This window comes from Polyodon spathula, chromosome 27 (genome assembly GCF_017654505.1).
Source record: "Polyodon spathula isolate WHYD16114869_AA chromosome 27, ASM1765450v1, whole genome shotgun sequence".
Classification (NCBI taxonomy): Eukaryota; Metazoa; Chordata; class Actinopteri; order Acipenseriformes; family Polyodontidae; genus Polyodon; species Polyodon spathula.
This window is the reverse complement of record NC_054560.1, coordinates 4,248,520-4,268,391: the sequence shown is the minus strand read 5'-3', so window position 1 is coordinate 4,268,391 and position 19,872 is coordinate 4,248,520. Positions and strand designations below refer to the sequence as shown.

General features: G+C 42.2%; 1 protein-coding gene across 1 annotated transcript in view; it reads right to left on the bottom strand.

The window, feature by feature from the left end:
- The window catches only part of LOC121301442 (insulin receptor-like), a 53,258-nt gene that overhangs the window by 22,850 nt on the left and 10,536 nt on the right, over positions 1 to 19,872 (bottom strand). The window contains exon 2 of the mRNA XM_041230838.1: positions 12,773 to 13,318. Within this exon, the coding sequence (XP_041086772.1) occupies positions 12,773 to 13,318 (546 nt within the window). The remainder of the gene's footprint in view (positions 1 to 12,772; positions 13,319 to 19,872) is intronic.

Genomic DNA, 19,872 nt, shown 5'->3' with positions numbered 1-19,872 from the left:
AGAGTCCTTCAAGTGCAGTCAGGTTTCGAATATACGCTGCTGAATAACTGGGTCAAACATGACTCAAGCTTCAAAAGGTTTTACCGGTTTGCAGGTAAGTACGCGCCAAACCCGACACGAGGATGGCCTTTGCCAACAGCTTTCAAGAAAATAGCTATGTGCAGCTGCTGCTGCCTGTTGATGTATTTCTGGAAAACGTGGTACTACTGACTGTACGTGAAAATCACAGGCACATATCTGTCCATTTGAAATACAGGCTGCTGAAAGTGCAACTATTACAATCCTCATTTTTGAGCCTTGACATTTGTATACAAGACCAAAGTGCATGGTCTCGCCTCATGCTAACCCAGTCGTGCCGTCATCAACCACGCAGAAGTGTTACCTTATAAACACGCAAACAAGACATGATGAAGTAGGGTTATATAGTGCAACACCAGCGGCCCAGTGTTAACACTTTGGAAATGCTGTGTATATTTTAGCTTGCCACTCCTGATAGTCAGTACACAGGCACCTAGCCGTTTACTGAAATATTCAAAGGCAGTAATACTAATTCTGATGCATCGGTTTTGTTTGTTTAGCAAACGGGCTGATAATCAAAGCGAGAGCAAAAATTAGTGCGATAAGGAAACAAAACGAAGCAGTGGCCATGCGCAGCGGGCTTGTTATTACAAAAACAGGCTGGAAGCGAGAAGTGGCTAATCCACCCAACAACCAGTTGGCCTGGAAACGGATTTCATTTTACAGGCTATTAAAACGCACTCGCTAAAAGGTTGTTATAAATCTGTGGAGTTCCTCCGTTTGGGCGACAGGTCATCTGACAGTCCCAGTGGCAAGCAATGTGTTTTTGCCAATGCTCCTAGTTACATAATCCAGCTTCTTTCATAACACCACAACACTGGCCCACCTTCAAATCCCACTGAACCCCCCTCAGAACACCCACAGGCCCCGGTCCAAGGCTCTCACAGCCCCTATTAAAGAGAACATTACGCATCCCAATGGGCCATTCAAATAGGAACTGCTGCACAATAGAAGGAAATAATCGGGAAGTCCTTTCCATGACCTTTTTAACCAGCTATTGTTGCCCACGGAGACCGAAACGGCGCCAGTATCGGGAGAGGACCGTGATTGGCCAGTGTGAATCCACTAGCCCCTGTGATGGGAACGACTAGTACACACACACACTGACTGTTGCATCACAGTTACTTTCTGTCGCATAGCAACTCAGGAACTTTCCACTACAACAGGTTATTTATACACACTTTTTTCTTTGTGTGCGTTGAGGACTATCGCTAGCACGAGGATGCACGCAAACCACACTCCAGAAGTCCTCCGACCTAATGCTTGGGAACGGATGGGTGGAGCTATCAGGGGACTGTCTGTGCTGATTCCACACCAGGGTAAAATGCACTGACTTTACTGGCATATCCTAAAAGTAACCAGGACCAAATAAGGACGTCTTCCACACCAGTACAGAGTCCCGATTCATGTGAGGGGCTGCGAAATGGAACAGGACTGGATCCTCTTTTAGTTTTTTCCGTTATGAATTTCGGTGTGGTCAGACGTGTCTTCTTATAACTACCCACAAGCAATTTAAATGTTTTGGGGAGATATATATATTATACTGCATGCATGCTTACACTGGGGTCTCTACGGTGTAAATGTGCTGCTGCTTCATGCTTTTTTGCATGCAGATTATATACGTTTATTAAAAAAAAAAAAAAAAAAAATATATCGTCCAGTGATTAAAAGGAAGTTTGTAGCGCTTCTTAGCCGAGGGCTGAAAGCAATGTGTTCCTATTTGATTAGTGGGAGCGAGCGTGTTTTTTAAAGAATGGGCAGTAGCAGATGCAGTGTTGTGTGCAGATAGTGGCGGCTAGTACAGGCTGTTTGTACCTTTTACAGTAACACTCATTCATGAGCAGCACGAAGCCCCTGGGGCATTTGGAAGCAGCTCTGTCCTAGAGATTATCAATGGCAGCTATTTGCATAGTACAGCTTGTACCACATTTCCCTGTTCTAATGCGGCTCTCATTTGCTGCTTTGATCCTTTGCCGGTTTTTGTAGGACAGAGTAGGAAATAAAACCATCCGTAACATTTGTGCGTTTGAGGTGAGGATTGATAAATGGCTTACTACAGTGAAAATTAGTTTAGTTAGCACTGGTTCAGGTGTGGTATCCAGAAGCAAATGAATGTGTAATCCATTTTTTTTTTTTTTTGTGTTATTATTTAATAACCAGTGAAAATATGCTAATATACCACTGTAAAATTAGATGTTAGCCGTATCCTATAATAATAATAATAATAATAATAATAAACAGTCCTTGGCCAATATACTGCTGTGTTTTTTTGTAGGCTGTCACACATTTCAAAGAGCGAGCTGCTGGCTTTCCTTGTGTAAAACTGGGCTGTTGAGATGCCTGCGTTAATAGTAATGGTATTAATGTACATGTGGGCCTATGCACTGAGCATGAAGTGCCTGCTTTGAGAGGACTGGCATCCCTGCCCTGAGTTTCCTGCACCAGCTTTTTGAATGCATGTACTGTAATTTAGAAAGCCCTTTCCTTTGATTTCCAACGCTTATATTTCCTTTGTGCAATTCCTTCTGTTGCGTTGTTTTAAGAAAGTTGAAAAACAACTTTAAGGTTCCATGTTTTAAAAAAAAAAAAAAAAAAAAAAAAAAAAAAAATCTTGAACCAGAATTGGAATTATAGCTTAAATGAAAAGATTTGATTGCACAGCATGTATCCCAAACTCTCTGTTCTGTAAATGGATGCCTGGCTTTAGTTTAAGCAGAAAAGGACATGTTCATTATCATAATGCAAAAGTGATATATTTATGAACAGAAACTCAGAACTACATCCCTCTGTGGTTAAAGTCATCCCAAGTATTTTTGGAAGCGTCATGTAGATCCCCAAAACATTTAAATTGCTTGTGGGTAGTTATAAGAAGACACGTCTGACCACACCGAAATTCATAACGGAAAAAACTAAAAGAGGATCCAGTCCTGTTCTATTTCGCAGCCCCTCACATGAATCGGGACTCTGTACTGGTGTGGAAGACGTCCTTATTTGGTCCTGGTTACTTTTAGGATATGCCAGTAAAGTCAGTGCATTTTACCCTGGTGTGGAATCAGCACAGACAGTCCCCTGATAGCTCCACCCATCCGTTCCCAAGCATTAGGTCGGAGGACTTCTGGAGTGTGGTTTGCGTGCATCCTCGTGCTAGCGATTAGTCAGGCACAGTGAACTGGTGCAACCACAGAAAGCCCCAGCACAGTGAATTATAGTAGCTTGTGAAACAGAAACCTGGGTGAGTGCGGCCCTCCGAGAGGTTACAGCAGGGGAGTAAAGCACCGGTCTTTCACTTCAGGAGGCCAGCTGGGCTCCAATCCAGTGCACGTCAAACAGTTGGATGGCCGTGGAAACTGACCTGCTCCTTCAGCTCGAACAGGACGGTCCTCCTAAGACAGGAGCAAGGCCTGCTTGCAGGGCAACGTGGGGAAGCTCACACCCTCACTGCTTGCGTTATCCCTGCTCTGTCAATGAGCTGAGGGGGCTGTGGGATCCAAGACTGGCAAGCCATGCTTTTAATGAATAATGCTGTCACTTCACTATCCTGCATTGCAGGTGTTCTGCAAACTCTTCGAAGCTGAAATCATTTGCAAGCCCTACACCAGCCTAAAAGGTTATGAGAAACTTCGTATAGTTACATCCCATGTTCACTGTGAGATTCCAACCTGAAATTACAGTGAGGCACTGTGAGTCGACTAACAGCAGCTCCTTTAAATTCAGAACCCGATAAACTTTTTTCTTTTTTATAACTCTGGTCTACAGAGTCCTGCCATCTACCACAGACGTGGGGAGGCAATGACAGCATGCAGACACACCTATCATCAAAGGAAACGGAGGCTTCCCCATGTAACCACAAGCCCTCTTTTCTGCTGGAAGGAACGACGTGATTGTTCTTGGCATGGCGCTCTCCGCTCTCCCAGCTGGCCCGTGCTGGCAGCGAATCCCGTGCAGAAAGCTGTGGGGCCACACAGCTCTCGCACACACTCTGCTCATGCCTCGCAGAAAAAGAATGGCTACTGTTAACCAAAATAGGAAAGCGAGCAAGACGGGGATCAAGCAGCGCTCACAACAAACGATGATAAAGTGACACTCTCTCCCTGTGGTTCTGGAGCCCCGCTGCACGCTACTGTGTGTTTTAGTGGCAACGGCACTGTCCTCTAGACCTGGGGTCAATCACAATTATAATTGTGCAATTTGTTATTCACTGCAGTTACAATGTAATTCATCACTGTTACAATGTAACTGATTGCAGTTACACTAACTGCAATTGAACACTGGCACGTCTGCACCATTGTAATTACACCATATAAATTGATCATTTCCATTTGAATTACACACCTTTCCAAGCTTAATCATTGGCTTTTTTGTGTTTTACACGGAGTGACCACTACTTGTATTTTCAACCACTTTTAGTGACCCCATTTGTTTGAAAAAAACTAAACGATGCACAGTAGTACAGTATTTTTCCATTTTTGTATCTGTGATTATTGCTTAGTTTTTCAGAATAGAACAAACATGTTGTTGATGTTACTTTTTAGTGTAATTGTAATTTTAATTGTCATTACCGAAGCATAACTGTAACTAGCTGTAAATAAAGAAACTGTTACTGTAATTTCAGCAGCCCATGCCGCTGTAAGATTGCAAGCAGTTCATCTGAACGGTTTGATTGCGGACGGAAAAAGACATTCAGGATGGAAAACGTTTGGACTGTTTTGGATAAACTATTCAAGGAATTCTTAAAGTTTAAAACCATTCTGCTGTCACTGTAACACGTTATCGGACAGGAAGGATAGTGCCGGCAACGTCAGCAAAAACATTATTAACTTGTAGTGGATCAGAGGGGCAGCAGCCGCTGCAATGCATGCTCCAACAAAACATGCAATTTATTACAAATTGAATAATAGGCAACAGCAGTCCTAGCAATAACATTTAATTGGACTCCCATTAGAAAACAGTTCAGAACAGACTGCCTTACATTATGGAAAGCCAACACTGTGGTTTTAAATTTGTTTTCAACACATACCAGTCCTACGACTACTACTGTAGCTTTGGAACTGTGTCCCAAACAAGATCAAACAAGACCAGCTGAGCAGAAATACTAAATTAGACAGCGTTTTGCTATGCCAAGAAAGGACTGGAGTAGATCAAAGGTAACGACAGATCATAAAATCCATGTTCTGTGGCTGAAGGGTTGACTGTGCAGTTATAATTTGCAGCATGATGGTATTTCATTAATTCATTGATTTCAATGTATTGTATCGAGGGGATTGCTGTGATGCAGCATCTTGACTCCTGTTCGATTGCTAGCAGGTGCACACATTTAAAAACGCCACACAATAACTTTCCCAGCAGATGACAATAGGATCTGATAACAGTAAATTCGGGTAACAACCTCACGGTGATCAGAAGGCAGGCTGCTTGTGGTGCCGTACAGTTTGGCATGAGACTTCAGATTACAGAAATCATTATTTCGACATACTGTAACTGGGATAAGTGTTTTTGAGGCCAACCAGTGCCCGTGGGATGGGTGATGTTTAATTTCTCAGAGCAAACCAGTCTTAAAATTATTCAACTAATTGAATTCATTGAATTCAGACCGGGCTGTCCAGCAGATTTATTTTTTGACCCCCCTCAGCAAAGAGTATCAGATTGCGTACGTGGGAGTCACGATTTACTAGCTGCTGTGCATTACAGTCTCAGCCAGGATTAACGTAACCTTCAAGTGTTTTGGTCTAAAAAATAAATGGCTTTTGACACAGAATGAGAAACACAGAACGACACAGAAGGCCTGTGTACCTTCCTTCACTGCTCAGTGTGCTGTCTGTTTTTTTTTTTTTTAAATCTCCTATTGCTGGTTACACGACAAGGTTTGGTATTGTACCATATTTGCTGTCAGATCCTTTGGTCGATCTTTAGTTCCTTGTTTTCAGGAGGCAAGGATACTGCCTTTACTCCAATAACCCATGCAGGAAAGCTCAGTAGGACTGTCACAGTGACAGGAACTGGCCAATGAAAAAAATCAATCCAGCACAACTCAGAGAATCAATGGGATTTAAAAAAAGCACCCAGAAGACCATGGAGAGGCTGGTTCTCCAAGGGGCTCCTGTTTATATGAAAAGTTTAAGCTGTCTGGGGATGGCATACTACCAGAGCCTCTGTGCAATATACTTACGTGTACTGTAAGTGCAAAACAAGTTGTCAGCCAAGAAAATGGATAAGCAAAGCAAAAAAAAAGATAGATTAGTGGTTGTTGTTTCTGTAGTGTTGTTCTGAAGCAAGATGTTTGACAGATACAGGTTTTTTAATATTACTGTACAGAAAGCAAGGTACTTCCAGTGCTGAGATTTGATTGTAATGTTTGAACTTGTTTTTGGTTGTACTGTTCATTTTTTTTTTTTTTGTCATGCCATAAAAACACATTAACCTTGGGTAAGTCTGCTCTGAAATGTCTTGCCCCTGGGGTTCAGAGATAAGTCACAGCAATTGTGTGAAGAATTAATTAAGGGGGGGAAAAAAAGCCCACGGGCTAGCAGATTTACGAGGAGATGTTCACAATGTCAAGCAACCAATACAGCTTCACACTCTCCAGTCTAGCACTTTTACATAAAGTGTAGACTTGTGATAACAAAAGGAATTTTAAAAAGCGTCAAGTACTGGTTTTGATTTTATTATTTTATTTATTTATTTAAAATAAATTTCTAGTTAATAACACCCACACGCTAAATTCTGTTAATTGTCACATAAATGCAGTATCAAACTTTACAGAAGAACCTGGCACTATTTGGAACAGAATTTGAATTTGGAATTCCCTGTTAGAACCTCGGAACACTACAAAAGCTCTGACTTCCAAACAAGCCGGGGCCCCTGTCTCTCTATTAATTTATTTTCCTCCCTAGATGAACGTGCTCCTCTGAAGCCAGCGGTTTCTTGGCGGGCGAGGCACGAAATCACAAGAATGCTGTGGATACCTGGAGGCTTGGACGTGTGATTTTTATTTTGCTTTCGCCATGTTGTTGTGCACAGTTTCTAGATTAGTGGCTGCTATTTAAATAGTATTGTTCTGAAGCAAGATTTTTAACAGATATGTGTTTCATGTATTTGTATTCATATTACTCTACAGAAAGCTAGGCGCTCCAGGTGCTGAGCTTGTAATTGAACAGATTCCACAAGTGTCAGGGAAGTTTATCAATGCTAATGTTGTTGGGACCAGTAACTTAAACCAGCAGACACGGGCTGGGCACAGGAGGGGTGGAGAGCGCAGCAAGGGGACTGAACAGGGACCTTTACTGCAGGTACAATAAAGACAAATCTTTCAAGGGCCATTCCCCCAAGAAAACAGGACACAAAACACGTGCTGCACGTTAACAAATGTTTCATTATATATAACTGACTGAGAGCGGCTATTGCTTTTATAAACCAAGCGCAGGGTTCACTGTAACTGAACCATAGCAAACAACGGTTTGAATTTATAGAGCATGGAACAAGACAGGAATGGAGATGATGTTCTGTATACTACAGGAATGGGCATACTGTATAAGCACTAAACAGTAGTTAGGAGTGGATCCAGGCTTTCTTATGAGCATACCTGTGCTTGTTACCTGTCAGTGTGCGAGTTATAGTCGCACTCCATGGTTAGATGCATATGCATTTTCAAGTTGATGAGCATTAACACCTCATCCAGTAATGTGTTTTATACGTCTGTGTGTGTTTGAATATAAAAGCGAAAGGGGAGCATGAGAAAAAACAAGAAACTTAAAACGAGGTCTTCACATAGCAGCGGGTAAACAGAAAGAAAAGACAAATAATAACTCAGCAGCTCAAATAAACAAAAACGCAGACGGAAAAAATGTCAGTGTGTTAACACAAAGTCTGAAAACAAGCTGGACCACCACAGCTGTTTCTGATAAAAGTGGGAGAGCTTCTGACACAAGCGTCCAATAAAACGTCCCGCAACAATCACCAAGCTGTGCCTGCAGCCTAAACCATTCACAGGGGAACAGGACGGAGCTGCTTTTTATAGATACAGCCCTTTAGGAAGGAATGGAAACACATCCAAAGGAGAGAGGGCTTTCTATTTAATATATATTTTTGTATTTAGTCTGCATGTTTATTCTCTCTAATTTAGAATACTTCACCCGGTGAGCCACTTGGGGGTGGGGGCGGGGGGCACATTGCGTGTGTGTGTTGCAGACTGAACAAACTGAAACCGTTACAATCAACACAGCATGAAACAACCACACCTAAACTTTGACCTCCAAACCTGCAGGTCTTCCACAAGAGTTTACAATTACAGTATGTTTTGTGCCAGAGGGCAGATTTATAAATAATAATAATAATAATAATAATATAATAATAATAAGGGGACCCTGAGGGTGTAGAAAACTCCAGAAGCCAGACATACAAATGTAAGGAATTCAGTTTTAATCATTTCCATTCCATTATCATGCTGACTTTTCCATGAAAGGAAATATCAAGCAATGCAATCTACACAGCAGATTGCGCAGTGGTTCCTAAAAACCTTTTCCATCTGCACTCAGAAAGAAAAGAGATCTGGGGACAGGGGGAGAGGGAGTCTGTATATTCAATCTGAATCTTTTACCGGATGTGCTGGGATAATTACAGCATTCCAATCATCACTAGAGACAGAAGGTGCAAGTTGTGTTATTCATTATTACGGCAGGATCGCATACACAACCAGGAGATTAAAAGTTCCTTTGTATGGTAATGATGCCACTGGTTCAGTACTTTTGATCTGAATGTGGCGTTTACTGTAGCAGAGTTCCCTGTGTTTGACCTGCTCTCTGTTCAGCTGGACTTGACGTTTTTTTTGTTTTGTTTTTTAAATCATCCACTAGACGATACTGTAGACAATATTAGGTGTCCACAGTACAATTAAACCAGTAATCTAACATTTTTCAGAGCTCGTAATGGGTTAAAAGTTAACAGAATAATTTTCTTAATATATTTTACAGCAGGCAAATGAACTCTGGAAGCAAGACAACACTATCAGTTTTGTACTGCGGTCGCAGTTATCAAGATATTCGTTAGAAGTCACCGCGCTATTATCTTCGTCTCAACAACTCAGATTGCATATCGAATTGGATTAGACTCCGAGGAGAGGCGAGCAGAGAAAGGACAGCCGTCCGACGCGAGTGTGTCTGCTCTGCTATACACCACAGGTATCTCTCAGCTCTGGCTACCACAAGCCACACATAGCCTAGTAAAGCCCCATCTTGGCAAGCTCTGGGATGGACGCCCTGCAGAGATTATCAAGTGTCCGCAGCCATCTGGCATACACTAAATACAGAGCGAGGAAAAAAGCCAATTCTTATCACATCTTTGAAAAGTGAAACACAGAGCTTCCACTTCACGTGGCAGGAGAGCGAATGATCTTTTTGTTTTGTTTATTTTTTTATGATTCATCTCCAGTTCAAGCTCACTCCCCTCTGGCTTTGACAGATCTATCTCGCAGTTCATCAATTCAGAGGGTGTTTTGTTCTCCTCCTCCTCTGGCAGCAAGCAGCTAGCGATGGAACCCAACCTCTCCAACACACTCCAGAGCTGCGGTACTGAAAACAACCTCCCCCACCTCCCTCTGGGGGAAACCATTTGACCTGGATCTTGATAAAATATGATTTTGTCATCAATTGCCATTAATAACACCTGCCTAACAAATTAATTTGTACCAAAACGTAAACCAATTCTCTACAAAGCCACAGTAGGACCCTGAAGGACAAGCACAAGATCACACAGCTAACGGTCAGGCATCAGGCCACAAAGGCTTCTGACAGCTCGTAAAAACAAGGGAATCGCAGCTTCTAAAGCATCAGCAAAGCAACCCATAAAAGGCTGTGCTTCTAACATTCTGTAACCTGAAGAGTCGTGTGGGCTTTTTAAACACCAGGCAAAAGGTTTGAACAGAAACACCTGCCATCGCTTTTGTGTAACCGGGCAATGCCTCAGTCATGACGGGCAGTCGTATCATGACAGAGAGCCCTCCTCAGCCAAGACTAAACAAAGTCCTGCCGTTTACAGAACGTATGAACACTTTGCCAGTTACAGCCAGTGCCGTCCTGGCTGCACGTGGTGTCCCTGCAACTTGCCCACAGCCGTTTCTCATTTTTCACTCAACCGCTGAATCTTCGCAGCATAACAACAATCCACACTCTATACTGCAGCTCTAGTATACAGGTTAACTGTGTGTGTGTGTGTGTCTCTGGGCATGTATTACTATCAATGTGGGGACAACATTTAAGAAAATATCCCCACAGTAACTCCTGAAAAAACGACGTTGTGGGGACGTCCCCACTTTGTAAAACACCTTTTTAAGAACAAAATATGCCTTTAAAAAAAAGTGCTAAAAGTGCCAAAATACTTAGTTTGTTGTCGTCTTTCACCCCGAGTGGAGTTTTGTTTGACTGGAGTTAGGAATATTAAATAAAAATATAGTGAGAGTCAATGAGAAGCCCCCACAAATATAGGAATGGAAACGTGTGTGTGTGTGTGTGTGTGTGTGTGTGTGTGTGTGTGTGTGTGTGTGTATGTTCCCCCCTAGCACTTAGTGGTCTTTTTTCCTTTAAAACAGTTTTTTTTTTTTTTCCCTGAACAAACTAAATTAAAGACTTTAGTCCTCACCAGCACCGCTATTTCCAAGTACACCAGACCAAACACAAACACCCAGGGACGAGTTCAACAACATGTTTGTCGTTACCCTAACCTGCACCCTAACAATAAAGAAATAAACATGTGGTTATTTGTCTTTATTGTAGCACTCAAGTCATTTGGGTGCTCATGTGAGCCATAGAGTAAACCCACGCAATGCATAATGGAAGCCTGCGCAGTGACAGGTCCTGTACAGCAGTTGACTTTTATATTTTATAGCTGTGGGAACTACTGTTTTTATAACTAAATTTATAGCGAGAGGGGGAGTATGGGTGGGTATACTTCCCTCTCTAGATTTAATTCTTTATTTATTTTTTAAGTAAAATTCAGCCACATCATACATAACTACATACATTATATATATATGTGTGTGTGTGTGTGTGTATATATATATATATATAATATATATATATATATTATATATATATATATATATATGCATATATACATACAAATGCAATATGCCCAAATGCAATATAAAAAGAGACAATTACCAGCTCTAAAAAAAAGCATTCAAAAATGATATTTTTTTGCTGTATTCAACGAGGTGATCAGGATCTAGAGCCCTGACAGCCGTTAGAACGCCTCCCCATATTCCAGGGAGCTGAGCTCCGACGTGTGTAAAATCTTGCATCACGGTCTGGAGTCAGCCACAGCTTTGAAATGGCACTTGACTAAACGAGTGCAAATCACATGACATCTGGCTGCTGTCTGACGCAGCCGAAGAACACAGAGCGATCCAAGCAGCAGTGGAGCCGTTAAGCCTCAGCACAGCACTGTTCATGCCCTTTCTACCGTGCTTTAGACAGAGACAACAGTCGCCCACTGTATGTTTCAAACAGGTTTCAGGATCTACTTTTAGACTCCCATTGCTCAAAGAAAAACCTGGAGAGGTGGTTTTTAAACGCGTGTCGTAGTTTGTCTACTAAACGACTTTCGTTACAAATTTACTGCATTTTGACAAAAGCAAATCTGTGTGTGTTTTTAGCTGTAATTTTTTTTAACTTACAATCTACAGCTTGCAAGCCTTCTACCAGCCCAATAAACGACACAATCATTGAAAAGGACAAGGGTTCAAATGGTAGTGAACACGCGCCTGCTGTCAGCAAACAAGTTAGCGCCTCAAAGCAACGACAGCTTTTCAAGAAAATACCAAACCTGACGGAAAACTATTTGCTATTACAAGTCCTGCAGGAAACAGGATACTTGACACCTGACTGCTATCCTCACAAGTAGTTTAAGTTCTTTAACCCTATTGTATACAAGAAAGACCTTGTAAGCATTCAAAGTTCTGAGCACAGGGGTCCTGGCAAAAGGGGGTTATGTTCTTATGGCCGGGACACTTTCAAGCTCCTCTTCTTCATCCAGTGTCATTTTCGTTTGATCTCTCACCTTCCACTGACAGAGGAGAGGCGACTTCTAACATCAGGCTGGGCAGAAGTCTGGATGCAATGAAAGATCTGGCATTTCCTGATCGGCACTCTTCCTGTTTTAATTCCAACTGAGCACTCAATTACTTAATTAAAACTTAACTTTAAAAAATAGATTGCTTAAATTAAACTTTTTTAATTGTTCTCAGCTCCTGAAAAAAAAAAAAGTGGCAGATTTCAAGTTACTTATAATATGTAACATTTAGCTTGAAATGTCCAGCTGTGTAGGAGCTGAAAACAATTACAAAAGGTCTAATTAAGCTAATTATTGGTTCGACTGAGGGTTCTGTTAAGTAATCAAGCGCTCAGCTGGAACGAAAACCAGAAGACACAGGGGTCCCGAGGACTGGGTTCAGGGTTCCCTGGTTTAAGGGAAACAGTATGAGTCCATTCAATTTCAGGACACTGTTCCAACCCAGGTCCCTGACCTGTTGAGAGTCAGTTTAATGATCCAAGACCTGGCTGGAACAAGATCCTGAAATTGGAAAGGTGTTTCTAAACCTCAATTTAAACAGATGCAGATTTTCACATTGTTGCTCCCATACTTGCACACTGGGAAGAGTCAAAGCCATCAAGCCCACCCACCCACCGAGGATCTGTTCACTTACCTCGCTGGCAGTTATCCTGAGTCCAGCAGCGCTCTCCGAAGTGGGCATTGAAGGCGGTCTGGATGCAGCCCTTGCCCTTGATGGTGCCCGGACAGACGTCTCCGCACTCGCGATCGTCCTTGTTGGAGACAATGTAATTGTCCTCCACCGAGTCGAGGATTTTGGACCAGTCGAGGGTGGACAGGTAGCAGAGCTCAGGGTTCTTCTCGATGCGCACAGCGCCCCGCGTCACGTTCATGAGGCTGTGCAGCCCAATCTCCTTAAGCTGCAGCATCTCGAAGAGGACCAGGGCGTAGTTGAAGAAGAGGTGGGTGCCCCGGATGACCGTCAGGTTGGGAAAGAGGTCCCGGAGACTCTCCAGCCCGTAGACGCGGAACAGCAGCAGGTAGTCTGTGATCATCACGAGCTTGGGGAACCGCAGGCCACTGAAATCCGAGGGTTTCGTCTTAAACATGAGCAGGATTTGCAGGTGGCCTTCAATCACGGTGCAGTTCTCGATCATGTGCAGATGGGTGATGTTGTTCCGGATGTCCATACTTCGGCAAACTGCGGGAGAAAAGGAAGGAGGGAAAAGCGTTAATAAAAACAGCAATGGAAAACAGCTAGCAATGGAAATTGCGTCTCTGCTTTATTGGAGTTCTTGGCTTCTACCGTTGCTCACAGTGATCTCAAATCTGGAAATCTGCATAAAGGTCTAGATATAAAACCACAGGATTATTTCGTACATCACCAAATGTAACAAAAAAAATAGTCAAATAGTCAATAGTCTTTCTGTCATCTATACCACTGTGCTACAGGGCCTTGCTAGACCACACAACAGCTTTCTCCAGCGTCTGTGCCAGAAAGCATCTCAGATTATAGCAGTAGGAATCTGGGTTTGTCCATCTTGCCCAACATGTGAATTAATCTTTCCTCTCCCCTTTAGTTCTTCTTATTCTGTTACCAAATCTTTTTTTATGTAATGCTTAGAGCACAGTGCTTATCTTCATTTCAATCTCTTTGTTTATAACGAATTTACAGATACCAGAGGATTTCTGTCTCTGCTAATGGAGTAAACGTATACAGTATACAAATATTTCCCTCAAGAATAATGAGCGGCAGTTTATTGTAAATCAAGATCACTTACCCACTAGACCGCAGGGATGAAACTAAGACTCCCATTGCATAGCAGTCTGATCCATTCCTGGTTTAATAAGACACACCAAACTCTAGTCTATTGTTCTGGACCCTTACTGTAGCAACAACAGATTTATTGCAAACACACTGTAATGTACACCCGTCTTCAATAATGACTGTGCCTGGCTCAGCCTCGACTAGACTACTGCATTTCACAATAACTGTTATACAAACAGTAAACATGGTCCAAGTCAACTTGTCATAATATTGCTTGGGAACATGGAACACAGAACAAAAACCGGTTACCAAGTGCTTCCCTGGCCTCACGTGAGAGCGACAGAGCTGTCTAATGTGTAACCATCATAAACAGGTTTCCATAGCAACAAGTCTGAGCAAGCAGAGGCACGGGGTGGGTGGCGGGGGGATTTTCCTGGGAATTTCGCTCAAAAAGAAGAATCAACGTGTGAAAGACCGCAGCAGCAGCGCGATGCAGGCGAGACTGCAAGCTCTTTACGACAGATACAAAGACACTGACTGTTTAAAGGTACACGAGTTAAAATGATGTACAAGTGAACGATGAATTGTTAATTTAACCGCAGTGTTATCTGCATTTCAACTAAAGATGGAACTGCAGCAGGGGTTCGTAAGAGCCAGCTGGCCTTTTCTCTTTCCCAAACTTGTGTATAATGTGGGTAGGTAGTGTAGAGCAGTCAGACAGACTTACACCTGCTGGTCTCTGCACAACATCTGCACCTAATTATGCAAAGCAAAGCTGGTTAGCTTTTTTTTTTTTCCCCCTCACAGATTAACAAAATGCTGGAATTAAGCTAAATCACATGGATAAGCACATGCCACGTGTACCAACCCACAGCTCCTCAAACCCTCAAGAACTGCTTTTTGGTGCAGATTTTTTCAAACAAGCTATCCCAGTATTTAAACAGTTATTTATAATCATAATAGGATGTGACAGGAAGGATTGTCTTACAGCTCAATATTGTGCCAGCACCTCCAGAACATTCTATTTTATATTGAAATGTGAACTTATTATTATTATCTCAAATCAACAACAAAAAAAGGATGGAAATTCTGCATTACAAATTAGTGCCGTTTCATTAACACCAAAAGTGCAATTGGTACACACTGTAAAAAGTCAAACCTGTAAATGTACAGTATGTGTTTCGGGCTCTCAATATAGCCACTCCCGAAACTGAAATAGCAAGCTCTTTATACATAGTGGATAAATGCTTGGAATCGAGCTGAGGCAGCCAGAAGGTAATGGAACCCTCTTCAAAAGAACCCTTTCCTTCCCAGCACCACCCAATACACATCCAGCTTGTGAACGTTTAACTAGCGTCACTATTTTCATTGTTAAAACCCCAGATACGCACTGGACACAATCTCCTGGTGCAGATGGAAACACAGCACTACAGCCCACTTTCCCTTGGCTCCATACATGATCCCTAAAGAGGACTGATCCAACACACCATAACAGTGTATATTTTCAAGCCAGAACTTTATTTTTAGCAGCGCATTCTCAATTGAGAATGTAATACAGAGTGTCAATAGTAACTGCCACTCAGAAACTGGAACACTGCAGTCCTGGAAGGCATGCAGGGAATTACCCCGCTGGAAGAGCGAGGCCAGTATCACTGCCAATATAATTACCAGAGCAAGCAAGGCTTTAAAAAATTGAGCGTGTTAAATGACGGCAGCAAACCCTAATAGTGCAGTAAATGCATTAATGGTTGCAAGGTTGTTGAAATATTGACTGTTTGTAAGTGCTTTAGCATGATTGAAGAAACAGGTAACACATACACACATACATGAAATAATACAAAAAAAATAAATAAACACTTTTACAATTGTTGCAAGGCTACGCTGTGCTTATGAAAGGTTTTCACAGGACACTGCCATTACCACCAGTCAGGACACCTGTTTTGCTATTGACTCAGCCTCCCATTCAAAACTACTGGTGTAGGAGCCTATTTATAATTGCTATCGGGTTACCGCTCACCCACCAAAAGAATGCCTGATCTGGAGCTGTGATAAAAGAGCTGCCTTTAAAACGCTCACACCTCTGATTCCAAGCCAAGAAACAGCCTGCCTGAACTCCTAGCGATCACATCGGTGTCATTATTTTAATAATTATTAACTGCGCGGCATTGGCGAGGTTCATTCCAACTCCTGTGCACTTGTTTGAATGTGGTTTCGACCTGTACGTTTGTTTCATTATACAGCAACTTTCCACTGACCAGGGTCCCACTGTAAATGCAGAGGAGATGGCATACGCAAGCTTTCCTTCACATGAAACATTCTGAATTAAGTACCAGGTTTAAAACACACATACACACTTCATACAGGAGATTTTACATAGTCAATGCTAATCTTTCTTTTTGTATACATGAATAGAAGGTTATCTAGTGTACATAGTACAGAATCACACTTTTGTATTCAGTACAAGACAGACTACCGGGTGATAACTAAAAAAACACTCTTACAACAGTGACAGAGTTCAAGTTACTTAGAAAATGTTATAGCTAACTTGAAATCTGCAACTGTTCAACAATTAAATCTAAAACAATTAAAGGTATAATTAAGCAAATTATCAATTCAATTAAGGGTGGAGCTGGGGGTTCAGCTGGACTGAAAACCAGCAGACACAGGGGGTCCCCAGGACCAGGGTTGAGAAGCACTGCTTTAAGCAACACACATGTGGTAAAAAGACCTGGAGATGATACAAAAGTTCAGAGGAAATCCGATAGCTTGTTTACTCAACTGTTATTTACAGAGCTTCTAAAACAGGGGCTGGTCAGTCTGTGTTGCATCTTTTTGCTGTTCACCAATGTCTGGTCACTTTTTCGATTTTAAAATCAATTCACGCTACTGTTTGAAGAACGCAGATCAATTGTATATAGGAGCCATCTGAACTGCTTTGAATCTCTTGTGATAAAAAGATTTGACTGTGACAAAATAAACCCATAGGGATCATCACTTCAGTCTTCACTGTGAAGTATCATATATTAAATACAGGGAGTCCAAGACAACACACACACAACTATTAGTCAATTAGCTGGTATGAAATGTCTTTAAGCAAAGTGGGAACAAATGCAGATCACTGCGACGTGTGGTGCAATTCATCACCAGGTTGTGGATGCCTGACTTGACAGAGCATTGTAATCTGTGTGACATGAGAAACCTGCCTGGGTAAACCTCCATTCCGCTCAGCACAGAAGCAGAAGTAAAATAATGCAGTAAACTTGGAAATGTAAGGATCTGTAACACTAGTTCCTTGTTTGGTAACTGTATTTGTTTAATCTCATGGACCCAGCAGTTCCACTTCCTTTTACACTGATTTGCATGCAAAGTGAACATGCATTCCAAGAACCTCCACCCACACGTGTATGCATTGCACACCTATCCCCTGAGCACACCCAGGCGTGTATGCACCGCACACCTATCCCGAGCACACCCAGGCGTGTATGCACTGCACACCTATCCCCTGAGCACACCCAGGCGTGTATGCACTGCACACCTATCCCCTGTGCACACCCAGGCATGTATGCACTGCACACCTATCCCCTGAGCACACGCAGGCATGTATGCACTGCACACCTATCCCGAGCACATGCAAGACCATCGTCAGATAGACTGACGATTGTGATGCTGTGCTGAAACAAGCGCGCTGTGCTCTGCACTTTTTCGTTCACCCATTGGGATCAACAGGGGTCCCTGGATGAGATTCAATTTGAATTCTGAAAGCTCTATCCCTCCACTGTACAAAAACTGGGATAGGACCGACAAGCACGGCTATGTCATGCAGTTTTATTTGGTACTTCTTTTAAGCTACTACAAGGATAGCGGCCGTGTAATTAACACGCGCTCCCTGCCTCTGTAACTGTTCTACAGGTTGATGGAGTTTATTCAGCAGCCCCTTTATCAGTACTACAGTAACTGCACTAGCTGGCGTGTACATTATCATTTATTCTCCTTTCTGCGTTGTATTGTTGGGATCCCCCCCACACACTTTTAACTACTGCCTTCAAAAGACTGCTCCATTGCTGTCTCTAAGGTTGATTTCTCTTGTTGTTTCGCGACAGTCTGCTGATCCACGGGACAGTAATGGTGTTGAAATTTTCTCAACCACAGCTGGTCTCGCTGCAAGCCACATCACTAATTGAGGTATTATCCACGCAACCTGACTTTTACAGCATTTCTTTCATGCATAAATAAAAAAACACACTTAATCTAATTAGATTTCAAGGTAATTATAAGTACATGTAGTTGAGAAGTTATTCATTGCACAACCAAAAAAAAGTTGCATAGAAAAATAAATCCAACTCTGAGTGGTTTCTATCGGGGTAAACAGCAATTCAGTTTGGTGATGCATGTAAGCAGGCAATTGATTTTAAATCTTACTGAACAGAATTCAAAGCAAATAATGACAGTACAGAAAGCAAAAGTGCATTGGAATCAATCAGCTGTACAGCATTGCATAAGCAGAGAGCAGAGGGAAATGTATGATGCAGAGCATCTTCTCCATTGTTGCTAAAGTAATTAAAAGCCTTCACAGGATACATAACTTCCTTGTGAAATCTATAACTGGCAGGCGATTTAGTTCCAATCTATTGATTTTCCACTTTCTTACCAACTTCCTTCTTTTTTTTTTTTCTTTCAGGTTTGAAATGCCTTTAAGCAAAGAGGAACTGGTTCAGATGAGTGATGTGTGGTGCAAGTTGTTAACAGGTTTTGGCTCCCGACTTTACAGACAGTATCCTAATCGGCATAATATCTGTTGCCTGACTTATGGGACCAAAAAAGTTTTTAAAAAAAAGTCAACGTTATGTTTTCAATCAGATATTTTAATATTTTATATAAAATACAGTACACAAACATCGAACAGGCTTGCTTGCATGTAACTTGTGTGTTGTGACACAAATTAAATGGATCCAATAATATTCACGGTTCTTTCTCCCACCACAAATCGCTCAAAAGTGAAGTCACAATAAAATGCCACGTGGCGTTGACACCTGAAGGCCGAATTTGTTTTGCTGTTTGTTTTAGCACCTCCCTGCCTCCCTGCCTCCCTGCTCCGTGCACGGCAGAGTGGAGCGTGCTGCTAGACACAGAACTTGCATCGGTAATTAAAGCAGCTGTTCCCTGGAGGTGTGCTGTGGCTCCCAGTCCCGTCTCTGGATCAACAGTATCCCAGCTGGAGGTTCCTGTTTCCCCATCTCTTGAGATTTCCAGCGCTGTGCTCCTCGCACAGAGCAGCAAGCCCCTACGAGGCTGCATCAGGGTCCGGGAAATCCCGCTGGCAGGCAGGCAGGCAGGCTTTTACACATTGCAGCCTGGCTGGCTTGGGGCTTTGATTCAGCCTTTGTACTGGATGCAATAACAGCAGAACAAGCAAACCTGCCTGCCCCCCCCACTGCTAAAGAAGAAAAGTATTTTGATCTGCTCCTCAGCTGGTGAGAGAAGCTAAACTTACTGTAGCGAAGGGTACCATTCTCCTAGCGATCACACAAGCTATGAACTACCAGCAGCAGCACAGAGCTAGGACGCTAAGCCTACAGTGGCTACTGCAATGACCACAGCATGACGCGAATCGGTTTGGCTGCCCCGTTTTACTATGTTAATTAGTTTGTTCTAAAACACTACAGCGTTCTCCTTCGCTTTAATATCCTTTAATTCTGAATCAGTATTACAAATGAAATTGCTTTCAGTGCTTGTTAGCCAACAAATATTTAATAAACTCTTGTTGATTTTTATGAGTCAAGGATGGTTCTAATATAATCAAATGACAAACTGTCCTTACTTTCTATAAAACTGCATGGAAATTAAAAGGGGAAAAAAAACAATTACTTTAACAAAAACACACACACACACACATTTTGCAACCTTTCCAATTCAAAATCACATTAGGAACATTTGAACCCAGCAGCAAAAACATCTAAAACAGAATACAGCAGAAGAGATTTTAATAC